Source organism: Megalops cyprinoides, chromosome 18 (genome assembly GCF_013368585.1).
Source record: "Megalops cyprinoides isolate fMegCyp1 chromosome 18, fMegCyp1.pri, whole genome shotgun sequence".
Taxonomy (NCBI): domain Eukaryota; kingdom Metazoa; phylum Chordata; class Actinopteri; order Elopiformes; family Megalopidae; genus Megalops; species Megalops cyprinoides.
Genome location: NC_050600.1, coordinates 1,599,721 through 1,623,699, shown reverse-complemented (window position 1 = coordinate 1,623,699; position 23,979 = coordinate 1,599,721). Strand labels below are relative to the sequence as shown.

The following is a 23,979-nucleotide window of genomic DNA, read 5'->3' as shown; positions in this document are numbered from 1 at the left end:
TCATAAATCTGGATTCCAAGTGTATCTTAAGAAGGAAAAAGTCACAATCAAACATGATAACCTGGTCCTGTCACCTGAGGCAAGTGCTGTGGGACCATAACCTAGTGAGAGGTTACAGCAGGACAGCACACAGCCATGTGTACACAATATAACAATAAAAACAACAAAACTATGAAAGAGACAGGCTCTGACAGACTGTAGACTGTAGCACCTTCAGGTAAACCATTCAGGCAAACAAAAGATACCGCTCCTTGCCATACAACATATAAACAGCATATTTCATGAATAAATGTATTTCTCTATATGTTACAATATAAGTAACTGCCTGGTCTGTTTGCCCTGTTTTTGTCTGACAGCAGAGGCCGCTGTTGGTGTCACTACTATGTTCCTGTAGTGCTCATAGTATAGTGTTACGAAATACATTCTAAATACATGTCATCAAACTAAAAATATCTCATTCATTAAGTCCCACGCAATACGTCTATTTACAAGAAACAGGTAAATGAATCAGTGAAAGTCAAAAAAAACTTTCAAGAGAACAGAATGCCAGATTGCCCCCAATACTACATCTCCTCTCACTGATATCCACGTTATTTGCTAATACAGTATTTCACATTATTTCCATATTGCAGTACAAGAGGAAGCAAACAGTGTTTATATACCCGTGCACAAAACCTGAAACACACTATTTTAAAGATTTGTTCTACTACTGGTACCGTAATGATGAATTAGAGAATTTTAAGAACTGCTGTGTCTGATGTTGTTTGTATTAATGTATATTCTGTTCATGTAAATGTTCTATACTGTAATTATGAACATGCTCAAGTAACACCCCATTGTATAAGGCTGGGATTTTCTCTCAGTTCTGACATCCTTAATCTTCTCCTCCTAGTCTCCTCCTTCCCTCCCTCTGTCACCACCTCTCCCTGTGTTTCACTTCCTCTCTCTCCCCTCTCTTCTCCTCTCCCCTTCCTCTCCTTCTGTTCCCATCTTCCCTTTCACCTCTCTCTAACTCTTTTCTCTCTCTCCTCTCCCTCCATCCCTTTCAATCCCTCTCACCTCATGTTCTCTCCTCTTCCTCCATCGCTCCTCAATCTCTCTCTCCCTGCTCCCTCCTCTCTCTCTCTCTCTCCTTTCTTTCCCTCTCTTCTTTTTCCTCACTTTCTCCTTTTAATATTGCAGTGAACTCTGTAGTGAGGTCTCTCAGTCTCTGCAGTGTTTCTCTTGTCCTACTCAAACTGGGATTCTCCCATGATGCCTTGCTGTGGTTGCTTCATCACTCCTGTTGCCTGAGCTGCTAACCCTTGATATTTTTCCAGTTCCTCTCACAGCATTCTCACATTTTCCTCCTTTCTCTCAGAACTTTTTTTGGAGTACCTTTACCTGTTTCCTCATTCTCTCTATCTCTCTCTCCTTCTTCTCATCTCTCTCCCTCATCTCCTCTATTTGTCTCTCTTTCTCTGCACAGCTCTCTCTCATTCTCTCCATCTCTGTCTCCAGTCTGTCTCTCTCCTCGTCTCTCAGTCTCAGAGCTGCTCTGTGCTCCTGAGTGGCTGCAGTAGACTGTGCTGTTAACTCATTGAGCTGCTGGAGGGCCTCTCTGTGTCTCTCTGCCTCCTCTCTGGCCTGCTCCTCATATGTCTGTGTGAGCTTTGCAATCTCCTGCCTGTGTCTCTTCTCCATGGCTCGAACCTCTCTGTCCTGTTTCTTTCTCAGTTCCTGATTCTCTCGCTTCAGCTTTGCAATATTTCCTCGCTCTCTTTCGAGCTCCTCCTCCAGCTCTCTCCTTTTCTCCTGGTTCCTCTCCTCCTTCAGCTGTTTCTCCAGCGCTGCTATCCTCTCCTCCAGTTCTCTGATCCTCTCCTGCAGTTGCTGTATCTCTCCCCCAATCCTACTGCGATAGTTCTGCATTTCCTTCTCATTCTTCTCCTTCACCCTCTCCTCTTCATTCTTCCTTCTCTCCTGTCTCCCTGTCAGTAACTGCTCCTTTAATTTTATGATTTCAGATTCTACCCTCCTGTAGGTGTCAGTGCAGTAATGGCTGCCATTTTGTCCTGCCACCATCTCCTCCACCTTCTGCAGTAGCTGTGTGACCTGAGTGCCATCTCCCATGCTGTTATTGCTCAGAACATGATACCTGTTCCCACATTTCTCTACCAGCCAGTGGAGGTCCTCACTCCCTGTCTGGATAAACTCCTCAATAGTCCTGTCCCTCAGTTCATCCCCATGGGTGAAAAGCACCATGGTATGTCCCACTGCACCCTCCCCAAACACTCTCAGGACCCTGTCCAGCACGCCCCTCTCCTCCCCTGTGAATCTGCCCACTGGAATGACCAGGAGGAAGGCGTGGGGTCCTGGGGAGGAGAGGTTAAAACAGAGCCCCACATCCCAACTCATCTGCCTCAGAGAGAATCCAGGACAGAACCAGTCTGGAGTGTCCACCACAGACACCCGTCTCCCGGCAACAAACCCTCTCTTCTTGTCACTCTCCAGGGTCACCGGAAGTGAGCTGGCCTGGGACACAAACTCCTCTCTGCCCAGGATGGTGTTTCCTGCTGCACTCTTCCCAGCCCCAGTGCGACCCAGCAGAACCAGCCTGAGCTCAGAGACACAGGGAGCCGCTGGGGAGACCGGACTGGGAGTCTCTCCACCCACTGCAACACAAAACACCCTGTGAGACTTGCTGTCAATGTCAGGACTCAGGCACGGACTCAGACGCGGACCACAAGTGCTCCAATTCCAGGCGTTTATAAGCAGAATTGTCAAACAAGCTGGCAGTCCAAAAACAGGCAGGGTCAAAATACCAGGTAGACAGTGCAAGGGGAAAAACAAGGATCAAAACCAGAAACAGGCAGGGTCAAACCTTGAAGGCAGGCAGATCAGGCAATCAGGACAGGAGGGCAGGCAAAAACGTAGTCAAGGAACAGGCAAGGCAAAAACCAGCAAAATCCAAACAGGAAAACAGGCGGGAAACGAGACAGGCAGAAAACACTGAAACGATCTGTCAAACAACACAGAGACAAGCAGGGTAGATATTGGGCTGGGCTGATTAGGTGATGAGAAGCAGGTGTGCAGGCAGGTGGGTGGAGACAATCAGGTGGGCGGAGACAGGGCGGAGAGCGGGGTAGGGCTAGAACACAAGGAAAACAAAGGCACATGGACAGGGAAAAACAAAAACACAACAGCTAGGGGGCGGGAGCCCTGACAGTCAATCACTAATGAAGAGCAGAATACTCTACTGCAAGCGATGAGCCTCTAACTACAGACTTTCTCCACTGTATTTATCAAAGACATCACATTAGGAACATGATCTCTGGTGAGCAATGGCAGCTGGTGAGAGTTCAGTTAGCTTTGGCAGAGGATTTAGGTTTGGTGGTTGTTTGGTCCTGAGTGCCTTTTAGATGGTTTTGCATCATTAATAAGTGGGCACGTTTAGATTAGAATCACCTGTTACCAGCTGATTTTATTTTATGTAGGTCCATATTTTGTGCTCCCATTATTATTATGCACAGCACATTTTATAATTTTAATAAAGCAACCCGTCTTAAACCGATCATTGATATTGTGTTATAATAAATATTGAGTATAAATCTGTATCTTTGTCACAATCTAAATTATTTTAGCAATCTGAATTTTATATAACAGTATTTCCATGCCATAAATACATAAACAGGTCTCAGCCTCTGATCTTCTGTATGATTAGGAAGTGTGCTAATTATGCAATATGGCAATGTTTAGGACAATTGTCAGTTTAAAGGTAAGCTCTCTGCTTCCCCTGTTTTTTGTCCAAAGGTCCGCTGCAGGATGACGCTGAAGGAAACTATTACAGCGTTGAGGTGCCATACTCCATGTTGGATTTAGCAAGAGGATCAGAAATATGTGGTAGTTAATTCAGATCACACCAAAGGATTAGCTGCTGTGCTCACTCACAGTTTGGAGAATCCTTACCATCACTGCATCTTTTAACAGGAAGTGTGAGCTCCTCTGTTTCCTGTTGAGGGTCCATCTTGGTTGGTATCTCCTGTGCCAGCATCTCCAGGTCTTCTCTCCTCCTCTGAGCCCTGTGTAGCCCCTCTCCTTCTTTTTCTTTTTCTGTTGCATCTCTCTGCACTTTATTTCCTTCTCTCTCAGTCTGAGTCTCTCCCTCTCTCTCTCTCTCAGTCTGAGTCTCTCCATCAGTCTGAGTCTCCCCCTCTCTCTCTCCCTCTGTTCCCTCCCTTCCAGACACTGTGGACAGATGGAGGCACATTGTCAGTAAGGAACAGCACTACAGAGATTATTTACCAACATGCACATGACTCATAATAGTCATTATAGCCACATGATGAAACACTGAAACAGATCATGCGGGCCAAATGCTATAAATCGTTTATGAAAATGTTTACCCATTAGATCGATTAATTATCGGTATTGGTTTGCTAGTGTTAATGATATATAATATGATCATCCACTTGCTGTTAGCTAATCCATAATAGCATCTTTTTACCATTGCTAAAATACAATTGTTTACTGTGGATCTGCACTCCATTGCAATCTCGCTCTAACTGAAACGAATTACAAAAATAGCCTCAAACAAAAATAATAGGAAAACATTCAGTGTGAAATGAAACTGGATCCCCAGGAGTTTTAAGTTTATTTGTTTTACTATTAAGTAAACTGCCTGAGCACAATATAACATTTAGGTCCTCAGTATTTTTGTCTACTGGGTGAGTTTGTAAGGGATTCAATGATCTCAGTGGTTTCAGCAGTGCTGCAACATCACCACTCACTTTCTGGAGGGAGTTCTTTACTGTTCCTCCTCCTGGGTGCAGGTGGGGGCTCTTCCTCCTCTGATTCCTCCTCTTCCTCCTTCTTCATCCCCTCTTTCTGAGGCATCATTGCTGTCTCTTCTGTCTGGAAACAGGTCTCCTCTTCCCTCTCTGCAGTTTTACATTACATTATTACAGTATTGGCACTTAGCGGACACTCTTATCCAGAGCAAGTTTATTTATTACAACATTATCAATTTATACAGCTGGATATTTACTGAGGCGAATGGCGATTGATTGCTCTAGCGGGGAACCAAACTGGCAACCTTTCAGTTACGAGTCCCGGCCCTTAACCACTATGCTACACTGCAGTTGTTCCTTCACTGCCAAACGCTGCAGGAGACATTGCTCAGGACACCCAGAACAGAGACTTTATATCAACAGACAGACGCCATTCCTTCCACAATCTGCTGTGGTATTCATTTATCATAAAAGCTTTCATAACTGGGAGTTTTGCTGACGGCAAGTTTATATCAGCAATGAACCTTAAGTGCAGACATCCCTGAGATGTTAGTAACAGTGTCAGATGAAATCTTTGTTCTCATCCCGTTTATGGGCATTTGATTTGTTGCAGTAATTATAAAATGAATTCATGCATTGATTGATACACACATTGATATTATATCCATTGAGAGTCCTCTCCTACATTTACACCCTGTACTGAAAATTATAATGAAAGACTCATGTCAAAAAGCTGTTCATTTAAAAAGTTTGGTTCTGCAATGCTGTGTGTGGCTCAGAGGAACAGTGCCCTCAGCAGTTTGGGGTTCTGTGAGGGCTTCAGAAATATGGGAGTAAAGATCTACTAAAACATAAAAACATAAGCTAATCCAATGCTGTACAAACTGTGAATCCCTGCTGCTGAGAAAGCCTGCCCAATGCCGTAAGGCAAGCAGAGTGCCAACATCACTCACTTTTTGGAGGGATTTCCATGCTGTTCCTCCTGACCACTGGAGGGAGCTCTTCCTTATCCAACGTCTGCTCCTGGTCCCCTTTCATCCCCCTGTTCTCTGGTGTTTCCTCTCTCTGAGTCTCTCTGTCTCCCCTCTGCTCTTCTCTCTTGGTGAATAACACTTTACTGACATCTCTACTGGGTAAGAATTTTTCTTGGTTTGTCTCCACCATCCCCTCGATCTTCTCCAGCAGCTCTGTTACCTGAGAGCTGTTGCCCCAGTTCACATTGTTAAAAACATGGTACCTGTTCCCGCACTTTTTCAGAAGCCGTTGGTGGGCCTTCCCCTTGCTGGCGATGCGGTGCTCGATGGCTCCCCCTGTGTCAGCATGGGTGAAGAGCACTATGGTGCGTCTCCACACTCTGTCACTGAGGAGGGCCAGCAGCTCCTCCAGAGACTTCTCCTCCACCTCCTTGTCCAGGCGGAGCACCAGCAGGAGGGCATGGGGCCCTGGGGGGCACAGCTCCACGCCACGCACAATGTCCTTCCTGAAAAACGTTAGAGGCGCGATTCTTTTCCAGCCTGGTGTGTCCACCACAGTCACCTCCCTCCCTTTGACATGACCCTGCTGCCTCTCACACTCCTCCGTTGATTTCTGTGTGAGAAACGCCTTTCTGCCCAGGATGGTGTTTCCTGCGCAGGTCTTCCCACTGTCTGTCCATCCCAGCAGCACCAGCCTCAGCTCCGGGAGGAGGGGGGGTTTAGCCGATGCCATTCTTCTCACACCTGTCAGAAAAAAAGAAGGGTGGGGGTTCCTGGGAGTTATGGTGAGGTTATTTTGATGCAGACAAGGTGGATTAATTGGTTGATGAGGAAAAATATGTGGTATGTAACATTTTAAACTAAATAACTACCAAATGTGTTTCATATTATGGGGATTTAGAGCATTATAACATACAAAAACTAAATTTCATGTGAGAATGAAGTCGCACAAAAATACCTTTTATTTGAAACACGTTAGGAATTTTGACTTGCAACCTCAAAATATGCATAAGGTTCTGTACTTTGATGCAGTTCATATTGCACAGGTGCTACTTACACTGTCAGTATTCCATGCTGTCAGCTCCACATTATTTTGGGCTGCTCATGTAATCAGGTCAGTGAGGTTATGTTTCATATGCAAGTTATATTGGCTCCTTACATCCACATTCATAGGTTTTTTAGTCAAAGAAGTCTTCCTTTAAATACAAGAAGGCATCTGTTTTCTGAAGGAATACACTTTCACTAGTGGAAAACAGTATCACACTTCATTATTTGCTTAGCATCTACGCGAGGGTTATACTCACTCGTCTTTGGCTTGATGAAGGCCCTTTCGTTTTCAGCTTCCTGAATTGCACAGATACTTCTTTAACTCACAGAGTGCACCAGATTGATTAAATTACTAATTGATTGATTGATTGATCGATCATTTGACATGAGGCCAATTTGTAGGATTCCTGAAATATTGCTCCAATGCAAACTTTGAGCAGGTGTACCCCCGAAAAACAGATCTGTAATGGCGACCAGCGACACAAAATGAAAGAGAAAGAGACACATGCTCACAGGAAGTCTGAAAAAAGAGGTTTGAGGGTTGTGGGTTAGACCTGCAGCAAATGTCATTTTAAGCCAGCCATTCTGTTTTTAAAACAGTTAGTTTTGTTTAGCCGTTCTATCCATGTTAAGGTTGGTTAGGTTGGTTAACATCATCATTGATGGGAAGAAAGAAAACAATGGCTATATTAGTAAGGTGCATTTCAGACAAGTTCACTTCTGCCTCACACCTTTTACTCTCCGTGTGTGTGTGTGTGTGCGCGTGTGTGCGTGTGTGTGTGTGTGTGTGTGCGTGCGTGTGTTCAGCTATAGTGAATGTTCACATGCTCACAGAAGTTGCTGAGCTTCTCTACAGTACCTATTTACTTTCAGAAAATTTCTAATATTCACAGCATTTTCATTTACTTATAACAGCAGTCTGGTATGTTTCTGGATCCTTCCTAGTGTAGCCAGCAGGTAAACATGGGTAATCCCTGGTACAGTCTGTTTGTAGAATGGAAAAAGTACTCACCCGGATGACAGGGAATGAAAAGCTTCCTTTCTCTTTCAACCTGTTTGATATTTTTTATTCAGTTGTTTTAGGTACAAGAGAATGCCTCAGAATATATACCAGAGTCTAATCACAAAGAGGTTTGGTTCTTACTATGTGTCCAAATATGAGTGAGCAATGGCTCCTTCTTTTTAATATACTATTCCAGCACACTCTGCCAATTCTCACCAGAACTTCCCTCTATGGATTCTTCCCTTCCCCTTTTGAATTCTTTAACCCTTTTCTTGCCCGTGTGGAAATTCTTTTTTCTGTCATCAGTGGTTTCATTTCCTTAATGTCTAGTTTAAGGCAGTTCTGCTGCTATTGAAAATGTTATTTTCTTTATTGTATATCTCACTTTTCTTGTGTAGTTTGGGTTTCTCAGTGCAGGAATTCAGTCTCCATAACAGTAATGTTCTGCTGGAACCTCTGATGCTCCAATATGGCTTGTTTTAAACCTTGTTTAGACATTCTGAGGAGCTATGGAAGTTTTAGGACATCAGCTGTTTCTGTTTCAGGTAAAGTTTTTTCACAAAAATTTTACATTTATAGCACTTTAATAATTCATCCATTTGTATTTACTTGATGGGCCTCCATCGGTCAAGTTCACCATGGGTGATGTATCCTAGTTGTCCTGGCTGACTGCTCGGCTACAGCAGTGTCTCTTGTGGCTGAAGAGACCATTGCGAGAATGGCAGTCTCTATTGCAAAGGTCGCATCTGTATGTGGTCTCTGGTCTGTCGGGATTGCCGCGCTCCTTTCTGCCCGCTTTTCTGCTGCTGCCTTCATCAGTGTCCCTTCCCCTGCCTTGAAGTGTTGGGTCAGGGTACTTCTCCACCTCGTGCGGTCAGCTGCAAGGCCCTCCCAGGACTCAGTGACTCGAGCGGCTTCATGTCTCTTTTGGAGACATCCTTGTAACGCAGTTTGGGGCGACCATTGGTTCTCGTCCCAGATGCCAGCTCCCCATAGAGGATGTCTTTTGGGATGCGGCCATCCTCCATGCAGTGGACGTGGCCCAGCCAGCCCAACCTGCGCTGTCTGAGCAGAGTGAACATGCTGGCAGGGTCAGCACGAGACAGGACCTCGGCATTGGGCACTCCGTCTTGCCAGGATATGCCCAGGATATGACGGATGCCTCTCAGGTGGAAGGTGTTAAGTCTTCTCTCCTGTCTGGCATAAGTAGTCCATGACTCGTTTCCATACAGCAATGTGCTGATGACACAGGTGTCGTACACTGCCATCTTGGTCTTCACCGTCAGCTTGGGGTTATTCCACACTCGAGTGGTGAGGCGGGCAAGTGTTATAGCTGCCTTTCCAATCCTCTTGTCGATTTGTGTGTCCAGGGAGAGGTTGTCGGTGATGGTGGATCCGAGGTAGGTGAACTGATGGATGACATTGAGTTCGTAGTCGTTGATGGAGATGACTGGTGGTGCCTCTGTAACCTATCCCAGGATGTTTGTCTTCTTCAGGCTGATGGTCAGCCTGAAGTCCTTGCAGGCCTTGGAGAAGCGCTGACTGGAGTTCTTGCTGCGTGTGTGTCGCAACTGCTGCGTCGTCAGCAAACAGCATGTCTCTGATAAGGACTTTGCATACCCTTGTCTTGGCTCTGAGGCGGGCAAGGCTGAAAAGCCTGCCATCTGATCTGGTACGCAGGTAGATCCCCTCTGTCGCAGTGCCGAAGGTGTGCTTCAGGAGCAGAGCGAAGAAGGTCCCAAAGAGTGTTGGAGCAAGCATGCAGCCTTGTTTGACGCTGCTGCGGATGTTGAAGAGCTCAGAGGAGCTGCCACTGAACTGCACAGTCCCCTTCATATCAGTGAGGAAGGATTCAGTCATGCTCTGCAGTCGTGGTGGGCAGCCGATCTTTGGGAGAATCTTGAAAAGGCCGTCTCTGCTGACCAGATCAAACACCTTGGGGCTTCACCTGAGGCCAAGTTGTCAATGGCCTTGCTGAGCTCCTCTACCGTCGGCTCTGTGTCAAGCTCTTCCATGATCGGCAGGCATTCGATGGTGTCAAGGGCTGAGAGGGACACAGTAGTACTGGAGTAGAGGTTGGAGTAATATTCTAACAATAATAATAATAATAATAATAATAATAATAATAATAATGACCACCTGCTGACCTTTGTCTGTGATAACTTCCCCAGTGGAGGATTTGAGGGGAGCTGTCTTGTTCCGGGCTGGTCCGAATCTCCTGATGCCATCGTACATCCCCCCGATGTTGCCCATTTCGGTGGTGGTCTGGATGTTTTTACTGAGCTGTGTCCAATACTCGCTGGCGCAGTGCCTGGCAGACTGGTGAACCTTGCTCCTGGCGGCCCTGAGAATCTGCAAGCTCTTCACAGTGGGCGACCGCTTGTACTCGGCAAGGGCAGTGCGCTTGGCTACAATATCAGGAGTCATCTCGGTCAACTTGGCCTCAAACCAGTCGTGTGTCTTCAAGGTTCTCTTCCCAAAGGTAGCCAAGGCTCTTTGTATTTATTTAATACTTTATTAAAACGTTATTGACATTTATTGCATAAGGGCATAAAAAAATTTAAAATAGTCAAACAATCCAACATTTGAAATGAAACAAACATGAAGTTGCTTATACATCTGGATTCCAAGTAAAACTTAAGAAGGCAAAAGCCACAATCAAACATGATAACCTGGTGCCATCACCTGAGGCAAGTGCTGTGGGACCATAACCTAGTGAGAGCTTACAACAGGACAGCACACAGCAATGTGAGTAAAATATAACAATAAAAACAATAATAAAAACTATGAAAGAGACAGGCTCTGAGAATGGCTCCTACAGATTCTGGACTCTATCACCTTAGCTCCACCTATCAGGAGACTCCAACAGCACATTTAGGTAAACAAAAGATATCACTCTTTATCATGCAATATACAAACAGCACATTTCATGAAAAAATGTATTTCTCTATTAAATAGCTGCCTGGTCTTTTTCCAAAAACCTTCCTCCCAGACAACAGTGTCATCCTCAGTGAGTCTCTCAGGATATTTAATGTCTGTTTTCGGTCTCTCTCCTTTCTCGCCTGAGATGCTCGGTGACGCAGAGTGATCAGTGCTGTTGCTGTGGTTTGCCCTGTTCTGGGCTGGCAGCAGAGGGCGCTGTTGGTGTGTCACAGCTGTGTTCCTGTAGCTCTCAGAGTACAGTGTTACAGCATTCATTGCTACACAATTTAAAATATACCATGCACTGAGTCCCAATGGTTACCATTCAATACATCTCTTATTTACATGAAAAAAGCTTCAAGAGAACAGAATGGCAGCAATACTACACCTCCTCTCACTGATCTCCATATTACTGCTAATACAGATTTTCACATTTTTTAATGTATATAAGAGGAGGCAAATTATATACCTCTGCATGAAACCTGAAACACTGACATAGTCAATTATAGATTTATTCTATTACTGGTTCTGTAATGATGAATAAGTGAATTTTAAGAGCTGCTGTGTCAATGGTGTTATTTGCATTTTGATATATATATATATTTTTTTTTTCTATAGTATAATTCTGAACATACTTAAGTAAAACCCCATTGTAATAGGTTGGAGTTTTCCTTCAACTCGGAACCTCCTTAATCTTCTCCTCCTCCTATTCTCCCTCTCTCCTCCCTCTGTCACCTTATCTCTTTCAGCATTTCTGCTCCTCTCTCTCCCTCTCTCTCTCTATCTCTCTCTCTCCCTCTCCCTGTCTCTCTCCCCCCCTCTCTCTCTCTCTCCCTCTCTCTCTCTTCTCTCCCTCCTTCCCTTTCATTCTCTCTCCCCCCACCTTCTCTCCTCTTCCTCCATATCTCCTTCATTAATTCTGTTGCCTGATCTACTATCCTCTGGTATTTTTCCAGTTGCTCTTGGAGATATCTTTTCATCTCTTTCATATTTTCCCAAACATTCTCCCCCCCTCTCTCCATCTCCTTCATCTCTTCCTCAGCATTCTCTAGCATTCTCACCATCTCTATTATTTTCTCTGCACTGTGGTCTCTCACTTTCTTTATCTCTCTCTCTTTTACCTCAAATCTTTCCCTCATCTCCTCTATCTGTCTCTCTCTCTCTGCACAGCTCTCTCTCATTCTCTCCATCTCTCTCTCTTTCTCCTCATATCTTTCTCTCATCTCCTCTATCTGTCTCTCTTTCTCTGCACAGCTCTCTCTCATTCTCTCCATCTCTGTCTCCAGTCTGTCTCTCTCCTCGTCTCTCAGTCTCAGAGCTGCTCTGTGCTCCTGTGTGGCTGCAGTAGACTGTGCTGTTAACTCGCTGAGCCGCTGGAGGGCCTCTCTGTGTCTCTCTGCATCCTCTCTGGCCTCTTCTTCATATGTCTTTCTGAGACACTTGATTTCTTCTCTGTTTTTCTCCTCCATTTCTCTTGTCTCTCTCTCCTGCTCCTCCCTCAATCCCTCCATCTCTCTCTTCAGCTTGTCTAAATTCTCTCGCTCTCCTTTCAGCTGCTGATGTAGCTCTCTCCACTTCTCCTTGTTCCTTTCCTCAGCTCGAAGTTTCTCCAGTTCTGCTATTCTCTCCTCCAGATCTCTCCTTTTCTCCTGCAGTTGCTGTATCTCTCCCCCCATCCTACTGCGATAGTTTTTCATTTCCTTCTCATTCTTCTCCTTCACTCTCTCCTCTTCATTCTTCCTTCTCTCCTGTCTCTCTGTCAGTAACTGCTGTTGTACTCCTATGATTTTAGATTCTGCCCTCATGTAGGTGTCACTGCAGTAATGGCTGCCATTTTGTCCTGCCACCATCTCCTCCACCTTCTGCAGTAGCTGTGTGACCTGAGTGCCATCTCCCATGCTGTTATTGTTCAGAACATGATACCTGTTCCCACATTTCTCTACCAGCCAGCGGAGGTCCTCACTCCCTGTCTGGATAAAGTCCTCAATGGTCCTGTCCCTCAGTTCATCCCCATGGGTGAAAAGCACCATGGTGTGTCCCACTGCACCCTCCCCAAACACTCCCAGGATCCTGTCCAGCACGCCTCTCTCCTCCCCTGTGAATCTGCCCACTGGAATGACCAGGAGGAAGGCGTGGGGTCCTGGGGAGGAGAGGTTAAAACAGAGCCCCACATCCCGCCTCAAATCCCCCAGAGAGAGTGCAGGACAGAACCAGTCTGGAGTGTCCACCACAGACACCCGTCTCCCGGCAACACACTCTCTCTTCTTTTCACTCTCCAGGGTCACCGGAGGTGAGCTGGCATGGGACACAAACTCCTCTCTGCCCAGGATGGTGTTTCCCGCTGCACTCTTCCCAGCCCCAGTGCGACCCAGCAGGACCAGCCTGAGCTCAGAGACACAGGGAGCTGCTGGGGAGACCAGACTGGGAGTCTCTCCACCCACTGCAACACAAAACACCCTGTGAGACCTCCTGTCAATCACTAATGAAGAGCAGAATACTCTACTGCAAGCGATGAGCCTCTAACTACAGACTTTCTCCACTGTATTTATCAAAGACATCACCTCACCTCAGAAACATGATCTCTGGTGAGCAATGGCAGCTAGTGAGAGTTCAGTTAGCTTTGGCAGAGGATTTAGGTTTGGTTGTTGTTTGGTCCTGAGTGCCTTTTAGATGGTTTTGCATCAATAATAAGTGTGCAAGTTTAGATTAGAATCACCTGTTACCAGCTGATTTTATTTTATGTAGGTCCATATTTTGCGCTCTCATTATTATTATACACACCACATTTTATAATTTTAATAAAGCAACCCGTCTTAAACTGATCATTGATATCGTGCTATAATAAATATTATTGAGTATAAATCTGTATCTTTGTCACAATCTAAATTATTTTAGCAATCTGAATTTTATTTTAACAGTATTTCCATGCCATAAATTTGTGATTTCAGCACATTCACTAGTTTCAATGAACTGAGGGATTTCAAGAGATAATGTGATCTCAGTGATCTCTGTGGTTTCAGTAGCACTGCAACATCACCACTGACTTTTTGGAGGGGGGTCTTTACTGTTCCTCCTCCTGGGTGCAGGTGGGGGCTTTTCCTCCTCTGATTCCTCCTCTTCCTCCTTCTTCACCCCCTCTTTCTCAGGCATCTCTTCTCCCACTGAAACACAGCGATCACACACAGTTCTACGCTGCTGCACAGAGACAGTGTTACTGAGAAAGCATGGGGGAACTCAGCTGCTGAAACAGGAGCCTACTTTTGGAGATTTATGACTTTTTTGGCTCACAAAGTTGGCTGGGCAGTTTGACTCCAGAATGGCTTCAATTAGAAGTCCCTATCAGGTTGTATTAAACTTCTTTTAATAAACAGACAAAAACAAAATAAATATTCTAATGAGCTGACAATTAAGTGTTTTTTAAAAGCATTTATTTTTAATTGTTCATTTATTTCTGTCTCCATCATTTATTTAATTTTCTGTCTACACTTAGTTTTCCTGTTTTATATTCATGCACATACTATTTGGTAAAGTTTTAATTTTTGTCACACAGAAACTTCATACAATGTAAATTTTTCTTTTTTTTTATAAGATTCAGCCAAAAGTTGACCATGAGTGTGTTATATCCCAGGAGAGTCCTCTCCTACATTTATACCCAGTTCTGAAAATCATAATATAAAATAAAAGATCCTGTGAAAGAGCTGCTCATGTAAAATATCATTTTGTTCTGCAATGCTGTGTGTGGCTCAGAGATACAATGCCCTCAGCAGTGGGTTTGGGGAACTGTGAGGGATTCATGAATGTGTGTGTAAGGATTTACTAAAATGTAGGTTTTACAACAGCTGATATGGTGCAGAGAAATAGATGAGTTAATCCAATGTTATACAATCTCTGTATTCCTGCTCTGTTCATAGGGCAAGCAGAGTGCCAACATCACTCACTTTTTGGAGGGGGATCAATGCTGTTCCTCCTGACCACTGGAGGGAGCTCTTCCTTATCCAACGTCTGCTCCTGCTCCCCTTCCATCCCCCTGTTCTCTGGTGTTTCCTCTCTCTGAGTCTCTCTGTCTCCCCTCTGCTCTTCTCTCTTGGTGAATAACACTTTACCGACATCTCTACTGGGTAAGAATTTTTCTTGGTTTGTCTCCACCATCTCCTCGATCTTCTCCAGAAGCTCTGTTACCTGAGAGCTGTTGCCCCAGTTCACATTGTTAAAAACGTGGTACCTGTTCCCGCACTTTTTCAGAAGCCGTTGGTGGGCCTCCCTCTTGCTGGTGATGCGGTGCCCAATGGCGCCCCCTGTGTCAGCATGGGTGAAGAGCACTATGGTGCATCTCCAAACACTGTCACTGAGGAGAGCCAGCAGCTCCTCCAGAGACTCCTCCTCCACCTCCTTGTCCAGGCGGAGCACCAGCAGGAGGGCATGGGGCCCTGGGGGGCACAGCTCCACGCCACGCACAATGTCCTTCCTGAAAAACGTTAGAGGCGCGATCCTTTTCCAGCCTGGTGTGTCCACCACAGTCACCTCCCTCCCTTTGACATGACCCTGCTGCCTCTCACACTCCTCCGTTGATTTCTGTGTGAGAAACGCCTTTCTGCCCAGGATGGTGTTTCCTGTGCAGGTCTTCCCACTGTCTGTCCATCCCAGCAGCACCAGCCTCAGCTCCGGGAGGAGGGGGGGTTTAGCCCACGCCATTCTTCTCACACCTGTCAGAAAAAAAGAAGGGTGGGAGTTCCTGGGAGTTATGGTGAGGTTATTTTGATGCAGACAAGGTGGATTAATTGGTTGATGAGGAAAAATATGTGGTATGTAACATTTTAAACTAAATAACTACCAAATGTGTTTCATATTATGGGGATTTAGAGCATTATAACATACAAAAACTAAATTTCATATGAGAATGAAGTCGCACAAAAATACCTTTTATTTGAAACACGTTAGGAATTTTGACTTGCAACCTCAAAATATGCATAAGGTTCTGTACTTTGATGCAGTTCATATTGCACAGGTGCTACTTACACTGTCAGTATTCCATGCTGTCAGCTCTACATTATTTTGGGCTGCTCATGTAATCAGGTCAGTGAGGTTATGTTTCATATGCAAGTTATATTGGCTCCTTACATCCACATTCATAGGTTTTTTAGTCAAAGAAGTCTTCCTTTAAATACAAGAAGGCATCTGTTTTCTGAAGGAATACACTTTCACTAGTGGAAAACAGTATCACACTTCATTATTTGCTTAGCATCTACGCGAGGGTTATACTCACTCGTCTTTGGCTTGATGAAGGCCCTTTCGTTTTCAGCTTCCTGAATTGCACAGATACTTCTTTAACTCACAGAGTGCACCAGATTGATTAAATTACTAATTGATTGATTGATTGATCGATCGTTTGGCATGAGGCCAATTTGTAGGATTCCTGAAATATTGCTCCAATGCAAACTTTGAGCAGGTGTACCCCCGAAAAACAGATCTGTAATGGCGACCAGCGACACAAAATGAAAGAGAAAGAGACACATACTCACAGGAAGTCTGAAAAAAGAGGTTTGAGGGTTGTGGGTTAGACCTGCAGCAAATGTCATTTTAAGCCAGCCATTCTGTTTTTAAAACAGTTAGTTTTGTTTAGCCGTTCTATCCATGTTAAGGTTGGTTAGGTTGGTTAACATCATCATTGATGGGAAGAAAGAAAACAATGGCTATATTAGTAAGGTGCATTTCAGACAAGTTCACTTCTGCCTCACACCTTTTACTCTCCGTGTGTGTGTGTGTGTGCGCGTGTGTGCGTGTGTGTGTGTGTGTGTGTGCGTGCGTGTGTTCAGCTATAGTGAATGTTCACATGCTCACAGAAGTTGCTGAGCTTCTCTACAGTACCTATTTACTTTCAGAAAATTTCTAATATTCACAGCATTTTCATTTACTTATAACAGCAGTCTGGTATGTTTCTGGATCCTTCCTAGTGTAGCCAGCAGGTAAACATGGGTAATCCCTGGTACAGTCTGTTTGTAGAATGGAAAAAGTACTCACCCGGATGACAGGGAATGAAAAGCTTCCTTTCTCTTTCAACCTGTTTGATATTTTTTATTCAGTTGTTTTAGGTACAAGAGTATGCCTCAGAATATATACCAGAGTCTAATCACAAAGAGGTTTGGTTCTTACTATGTGTCCAAATATGAGTGAGCAATGGCTCCTTCTTTTTAATATACTATTCCAGCACACTCTGCCAACTCTCACCTGAACTTCCCTCTATGGATTCTTCCCTTCCCCTTTTGAATTCTTTAACCCTTTTCTTGCCCGTGTGGAAATTCTTTTTTCTGTCATCAGTGGTTTCATTTCCTTAATGTCTAGTTTAAGGCAGTTCTGCTGCTATTGAAAATGTTATTTTCTTTATTGTATATCTCACTTTTCTTGTGTAGTTTGGGTTTCTCAGTGCAGGAATTCAGTCTCCATAACAGTAATGTTCTGCTGGAACCTCTGATGCTCCAATATGGCTTGTTTTAAACCTTGTTTAGACATTCTGAGGAGCTATGGAAGTTTTAGGACATCAGCTGTTTCTGTTTCAGGTAAAGTTTTTTCACAAAAATTTTACATTTATAGCACTTTAATAATTCATCCATTTGTATTTACTTGATGGGCCTCCATCGGTCAAGTTCACCATGGGTGATGTATCCTAGTTGTCCTGGCTGACTGCTCGGCTACAGCAGTGTCTCTTGTGGCTGAAGAGACCATTGCGAGAATGGCAGTCTCTATTGCAAAGGTCGCATCTGTATGTGGTCTCTGGTCTGTCGGGATTGCCGCGCTCCTTTCTGCCCGCTTTTCTGCTGCTGCCTTCATCAGTGTCCCTTCCCCTGCCTTGAAGTGTTGGGTCAGGGTACTTCTCCACCTCGTGCGGTCAGCTGCAAGGCCCTCCCAGGACTCAGTGACTCGAGCGGCTTCATGTCTCTTTTGGAGACATCCTTGTAACGCAGTTTGGGGCGACCATTGGTTCTCGTCCCAGATGCCAGCTCCCCATAGAGGATGTCTTTTGGGATGCGGCCATCCTCCATGCAGTGGACGTGGCCCAGCCAGCCCAACCTGCGCTGTCTGAGCAGAGTGAACATGCTGGCAGGGTCAGCACGAGACAGGACCTCGGCATTGGGCACTCCGTCTTGCCAGGATATGCCCAGGATATGACGGATGCCTCTCAGGTGGAAGGTGTTAAGTCTTCTCTCCTGTCTGGCATAAGTAGTCCATGACTCGTTTCCATACAGCAATGTGCTGATGACACAGGTGTCGTACACTGCCATCTTGGTCTTCGCCGTCAGCTTGGGATTGTTCCAGACTCGAGTGGTGAGGCGGGCAAGTGTTGTAGCTGCCTTTCCGATCCTCTTGTTAATTTGTGTGTCCAGGGAGAGGTTGTCGGTGATGGTGGATCCGAGGTAGGTGAACTGATGGATGACATTGAGTTCGTAGTCGTTGATGGAGATGACTGGTGGTGCCTCTGTATCCTGTCCCAGGATGTTTGTCTTCTTCAGACTGATGGTCAGCCTGAAGTCCTTGCAGGCCTTGGAGAAGAAGTCCAACAGTGACTGGAGTTCTTGCTGCGTGTGTGTCACAACTGCTGCATCGTCAGCAAACAGCATGTCTCTGATAAGGACTTTGCGTACCCTTGTCTTGGCTCTGAGGCGGGCAAGGCTGAAAAGCCTGCCGTCTGATCTGGTACGCAGGTAGATCCCCTCTGTCGCAGTGCCGAAGGTGTGCTTCAGGAGCAGAGCGAAGAAGGTCCCAAAGAGTGTTGGAGCAAGCATGTAGCCTTGTTGACGCTGCTGCGGATGTTGAAGGGCTCAGAGGAGCTGCCACTGAACTGCACAGTCCCCTTCATATCAGTGAGGAAGGATTCAGTCATGCTCTGCAGTCGTGGTGGGCAGCCGATCTTTGGGAGAATCTTGAAAAGGCCGTCTCTCCTGACCAGATCAAACGCCTTGGTGAGGTCGATGAAAGCGATGTACAGGGGCATCTGCTGTTCTCTGCACTTCTCCTGGAGTTGGCGTAGGGAGAAGACCATGTCTCCTGTAGACCTTTCAGCTCGGAAGTCGCACTGTGACTCTGGGTAGACAAAAAGGGCCAAGCAAAAGCTTGGCCAACAATGTTGAGGAGGGAGATGCCTCTGTAGTTGTTGCAGTCATTTCTCACACCTTTGTTCTTGTAGAGGGTGATGATCTTGGTGTCCCTCATGTCCTGTGGTACAGCTCCTTCTTGCCAGCGCTGGCAGAGGACTTCATACAGTGGGAGCAGTAGGGTACTCCTGCAGTGCTTCATCAGGTCTGGGGGAATCCCGTCGCTGCCTGGGGCTTCACTTGAGGCCAAGTTGTCAATGGCCTTGCTGAGCTCCTCTACCGTCGGCTCTGTGTCAAGCTCTTCCATGATCGGCAGGCATTCGATGGTGTCAAGGGACACAGTAGTACTGGAGTAGAGGTTGGAGTAATATTCTAACAATAATAATAATAATAATAATAATAATAATAATAATGACCACCTGCTGACCTTTGTCTGTGATAACTTCCCCAGTGGAGGATTTGAGGGAAGCTGTCTTGTTCTGGACTGGTCTGAATCTCCTGATGCCATCGTACATCCCCCCGACGTTGCCCATTTCGGCGGTGGTCTGGATGTTTTTACTGAGCTGTGTCCAATACTCGTTAGTGCAGCGCCTGGCAGACTGCTGAACCTTGCTCCTGGCAGCCCTGAGAATCTGCAAGCTCTCCACAGTGGGCGACCGCTTGTACTCGGCAAGGGCAGTGCGCTTGGCTACAATATCAGGAGTCATCTCGGTCAACTTGGCCTCAAACCAGTCGTGTGTCTTCAAGGTTCTCTTCCCAAAGGTAGCCAAGGCTCTTTGTATTTATTTAATACTTTATTAAAACGTTATTGACATTTATTGCATAAGGGCATAAAAAAATTTAAAATAGTCAAACAATCCAACATTTGAAGTGAAACAAACATGAAGTTGCTTATACATCTGGATTCCAAGTAAAACTTAAGAAGGCAAAAGCCACAATCAAACATAATAACCTGGTCCTGTCACCTGAGGCAAGTGCTGTGGGACCTAGTGAGAACTTACAACAGGACAGCACACAGCAATGTGAGTAAAATATAACAATAAAAACAATAATAAAAACTATGAAAGAGACAGGCTCTGAGAATGGCTCCTACAGATTCTGGACTCTAGCACCTTAGCTCCACCTATCAGTAGACTCCAACAGCACATTTAGGTAAACAAAAGATATCACTCTTTATCATGCAATATACAAACAGCACATTTCATGAAAAAATGTATTTCTCTATTAAATAGCTGCCTGGTCTTTTTGCAAAAACCTTCCTCCCAGACAACAGTGTCATCCTCAGTGAGTCTCTCAGGATATTTAATATCTGTTTTTGGTTTCTCTTCTTTCTCGCCTGAGATGCTCGGTGATGTTGAATGATCAGTGCTGTTGCTGTGGTTTGCCCTGTTCTGGGCTGGCAGCAGAGGGCGCTGTTGGTGTGTCACAGCTGTGTTCCTGTAGCTCTCAGAGTAGTGTTACAGCATTCACTACTACCCAATTTAAAATATACCATGCATCAAGTCCCAATGGTTACCATTCAATACATCTATTCACATGAAAAAAGCTTCAAGAGAGCAGAATGGCAGCTTTCCTCCAATACTACATCATCTCCACATTATTGCTAATACAGTATTTCACATTGCATTTTTACAATGCAATACATGAGGAGGTAAATTATGTTTATATAACTCTGCATGAAACATGAAATGTTGACATACTTTATTATACACTTATTCTACTACTGGTTCTGCAATGATGGATTAATGAATTTTAAGAGCCGCTGGGTCACTGATGTTGTTTACATGACCATATATTTTGTTTATTTAAATGTTCCATGGTATAATTTTGAACATACTCAAGTAACACCCCATTGTAAAAGGTTGGGGTTTTCTGTCAACTCTGGGAACGATTTACCTCCTTATTCTTCTCCTCCTCCTAGTCTCCTTCTTTCCTCCCTCTGTCACCTATTCTCTCTCAGTGTTTCATCTCCTCTCTCTCCCCTCTTTCCCTGCCTCTCTCTCTTCTCCTCTCCTCTTCCTCTCCCTGAGTTCCCTTCCTCCCTTTCTCCTCTCATCTCTCTCTTCTCTCCTTCCATCCCTTTCAATCCCTTTCCCCCCACCACCTCTCCCTACCTTCTCTCCTCTCCCTCCTTTCCCTCCCTCTCTTCTGTTCCCTCTCTCTCTCCGCTCCCTCTCTTTACTATGGCAGTGATCTGTGCAGTGAGGTCACTCAGTCCCTGCAGTGCCTCTCTCCCTCTCTCATCCTGCTCTTATCGGGATTCTCCCATGATGCCTTGCTGTGGCTCCTTCATTACTTCTGTTGCCTGAGCTGCTATCCTCTGGTGTTTTTCCAGTTGCTCTTGGAGGTATCTTTTCATCTCTTTCACATTTTCCCAAACATTCTCCCCCATTCTCACCATCTCGTTCATCTCTTCCTCAACATTCTCTAGCATTCTCGCCATCTCTCTTTCTTTCTCTGCACTGTGCTCTCTCACTTTCTCTATCTTTCTCTCCTTATCCTTGCAGCTCTGTCTCATTCTCTCCATCTCTCTCTCTTTTACCTCAAATCTTTTTCTCATCTCCTCTATCTCTTTCTCTTTCTCTGCACAACTGTCTCTCATTCTCTCCATCTCCCTCTTTTTCTCCTCATCTATTTTTCTCATCTCCTCTATCTCTTTCTCTTTCTCTGCACAGCTCTCTGTCATTCTCTCCATCTCTCTCTCCTTCTCCTCATCTCTCTCCCTCATCTCCTCTATCTGTCTCTCTTTCTCTGCACAGCTCTCTCTCATTCTCTCCATCTCTGTCTCCAGTCTGTCTCTCTCCTCGTCTCTCAGTCTCAGAGCTGCTCTGTGCTCCTGAGTGGCTGCAGTAGACTGTGCTGTTAACTCGCTGAGCTGCTGGAGGGCCTCTCTGTGTCTCTCTGCCTCCTCTCTGGCCTGCTCCTCATATGTCTGTGTGAGCTTTGCAATCTCCTGCCTGTGTCTCTCCTCCATGGCTCGAACCTCTCTGTCCTGTTTCTCTCTCAGTTCCTGCATCTCTCGCTTCAGCTTTGCTATATTTCCTCGCTCTCTTTCGAGCTCCTCCTCCAGCTCTCTCCTTTTCTCCTGGTTCCTCTCCTCCTTCAGCTGTTTCTCCAGTCCTGCCATCCTCTCCTCCATTTCTCTGATCCTCTCCTGCAGTTGCTGTATCTCTCCCCCCATCCTACTGCGATAGTTCTTCATTTCATTCTTGTTCTTCCCCTTCACTCTCTCCTCTTCTTTCTTCCTTCTCTCCTGTCTCTCTGTCAGTAACTGCTCCTTTAATTTTATGATTTCAGATTCTACCCTCCTGTAGGTGTCAGTGCAGTAATGGCTGCCATTTTGTCCTGCCACCATCTCCTCCACCTTCTGCAGTAGCTGTGTGACCTGAGTGCCATCTCCCATGCTGTTATTGCTCAGAACATGATACCTGTTCCCACATTTCTCTACCAGCCAGCGGAGGTCCTCACTCCCTGTCTGGATAAACTCCTCAATAGTCCTGTCCCTCAGTTCATCCCCATGGGTGAAAAGCACCATGGTGTGTCCCACTGCACCCTCCCCAAAGACTCTCAGGACCCTGTCCAGCACGTCCCTCTCTTCCCCTGTGAATCTGCCCACTGGAATGACCAGGAGGAAGGCGTGGGGTCCTGGGGAGGAGAGGTTAAAACAGAGCCCCATATCCCCCCTCTTCTCCCCCAGAGAGAGTGCAGGACAGAACCAGTCTGGAGTGTCCACCACAGACAGCCATCTCCCGGCAACACGCCCTCTCCTCTTGTCACTCTTTATGGTCACTGGAGACGAGCTGACCTGGGACACAAACTCTTCTCTGCCCAGGATGGTGTTTCCTGCTGCACTCTTCCCAGCCCCAGTGCGACCCAGCAGAACCAGCCTGAGCTCAGAGACACAGGGAGCCGCTGGGGAGACCGGACTGGGAGTCTCTCCACCCACTGCAACACAAAACACCCTGTGAGACCTCCTGTCAATCACTAATGAAGAGCAGAATACTCTACAGCTCTCTCTATAGACCTCTATAAACAGCTCTCTCTATGGACCTTCTTTTTGATGGTTGTGCATCATTAATAAGTGTGTCACTTCAGATTAGAATCACCTATTACCTGCTGATTTCATTTTATTTGGGCCCATCTAATGTGCTGGCATTCCCTTTGCACACAGCACATTGTATTATTTTAGTAATGCAATTGGTCTTAAACTGATCTTTGATATTGTTTTATAAAAAGCTTGAGTATAGCCAGCATCTGTGTAATAATCTAATTTTTTTAATCTGAATTATTTCTTATTCATGGGCCACGACAGGATTGTGCTTCAATAAACCATTATAGCATTGGGCTGTCATGTTCTGTTGTATTTAGCAAGAGAAATGATCAGAAATATATAGTGGTTACTTCAGGTATTCCCAGACATCTTGTTATGCTATGTTGCTATGACATGTCAGTAAACTGCCTTATATAGCTGATATTCACATAAGCAATCTGGGTACCTCACCCAAAGGTAATCAAACAATCAAGCCAGCAACCTTTGAGCTCCTTACCACAACATCAACTGATCAGTCCTGTCACCCTTCAGATTGCTGCTTCTGTCTTTTCTAATTTTCTTTAATACTCACCTTTCCCCTCTTTGCAGAACCAACCGTCATTGTTCTGTGTCACCATTTCCTCTGTTTTATTTAGCAGCTCCTCAACCCCATTGTTCCAAAGAGGATGATATCTGTTCCCACATTTCCTAACCAGCTTTCTCAGCTCTTCTGATGCCTCAATGTGCTGCTCGATGGACTTTTCTTGCAGTTTGTCTACATTCACGAACAGCACAAAAGTGTAATTCCAGACTCCTTCTCCAAGATGGTTCATGTGTTCCTCCACAGCCATCCTGCTGTCAGCTGTGAATGTTCTGTCCACAGGAATGACCAGGTAAAATGCATGTGGTCCAGGTGAGCACAGACCCACACTCCTTGCAATCTGTTCTATAACTTTCTGTGGAGTGTCATGTAGATGGCCATTCCATCCTGGTGCACGGACCACAGTGAGATTCCTGCCAAAAACGTCCCCATTTCTGCTTATACATTGTTTAGTCAGTGCTTTGAAAAATGTAAACTTCTTTCTGCCCAGGATGGTGTTTCCTGATAAAGTCTTCCCAGCTGCTTTTTCTCCCAGCAGCACAATCC

At 45.4% G+C, this 23,979-nt stretch overlaps 1 protein-coding gene across 1 annotated transcript; it reads right to left on the bottom strand.

Annotated features, from left to right (window-relative positions):
- On the bottom strand, positions 1 to 13,865 carry LOC118793535. The gene is made up of 12 exons (XM_036551755.1): positions 13,760 to 13,865; positions 12,494 to 13,155; positions 9,941 to 10,229; positions 9,782 to 9,837; positions 9,414 to 9,656; positions 8,700 to 9,262; positions 7,048 to 7,106; positions 5,723 to 6,487; positions 4,770 to 4,919; positions 3,949 to 4,077; positions 1,896 to 2,654; positions 1 to 8 (listed from the first exon to the last, which is right to left on the bottom strand). The coding sequence occupies exons 1-12, from the start codon at positions 13,863 to 13,865 to the stop codon at positions 1 to 3; spliced, it is 3,789 nt and encodes a 1,262-aa protein (XP_036407648.1).
- Between the last annotated feature and the right edge of the window lie 10,114 nt (positions 13,866 to 23,979).

What these genes read in the sequence shown, in the direction of transcription:
- LOC118793535 (XM_036551755.1), bottom strand. Translation starts at nt 13,865, where the DNA reads ATGCCTGAGAAAGAGGGGGTGAAGAAGGAGGAAGAGGAGGAATCAGAG. An exon ending in CAGAATCTAAAATCATAGGA is followed by an intron (nt 10,230 to 12,493) that starts GTACAACAGCAG and finishes TTTGAGGCCAAG; the next exon opens with TTGACCGAGATGACTCCTGA. An exon ending in AGAGACATGAAGCCGCTCGA is followed by an intron (nt 7,107 to 8,699) that starts GTCACTGAGTCC and finishes TGTGAGTTAAAG; the next exon opens with AAGTATCTGTGCAATTCAGG.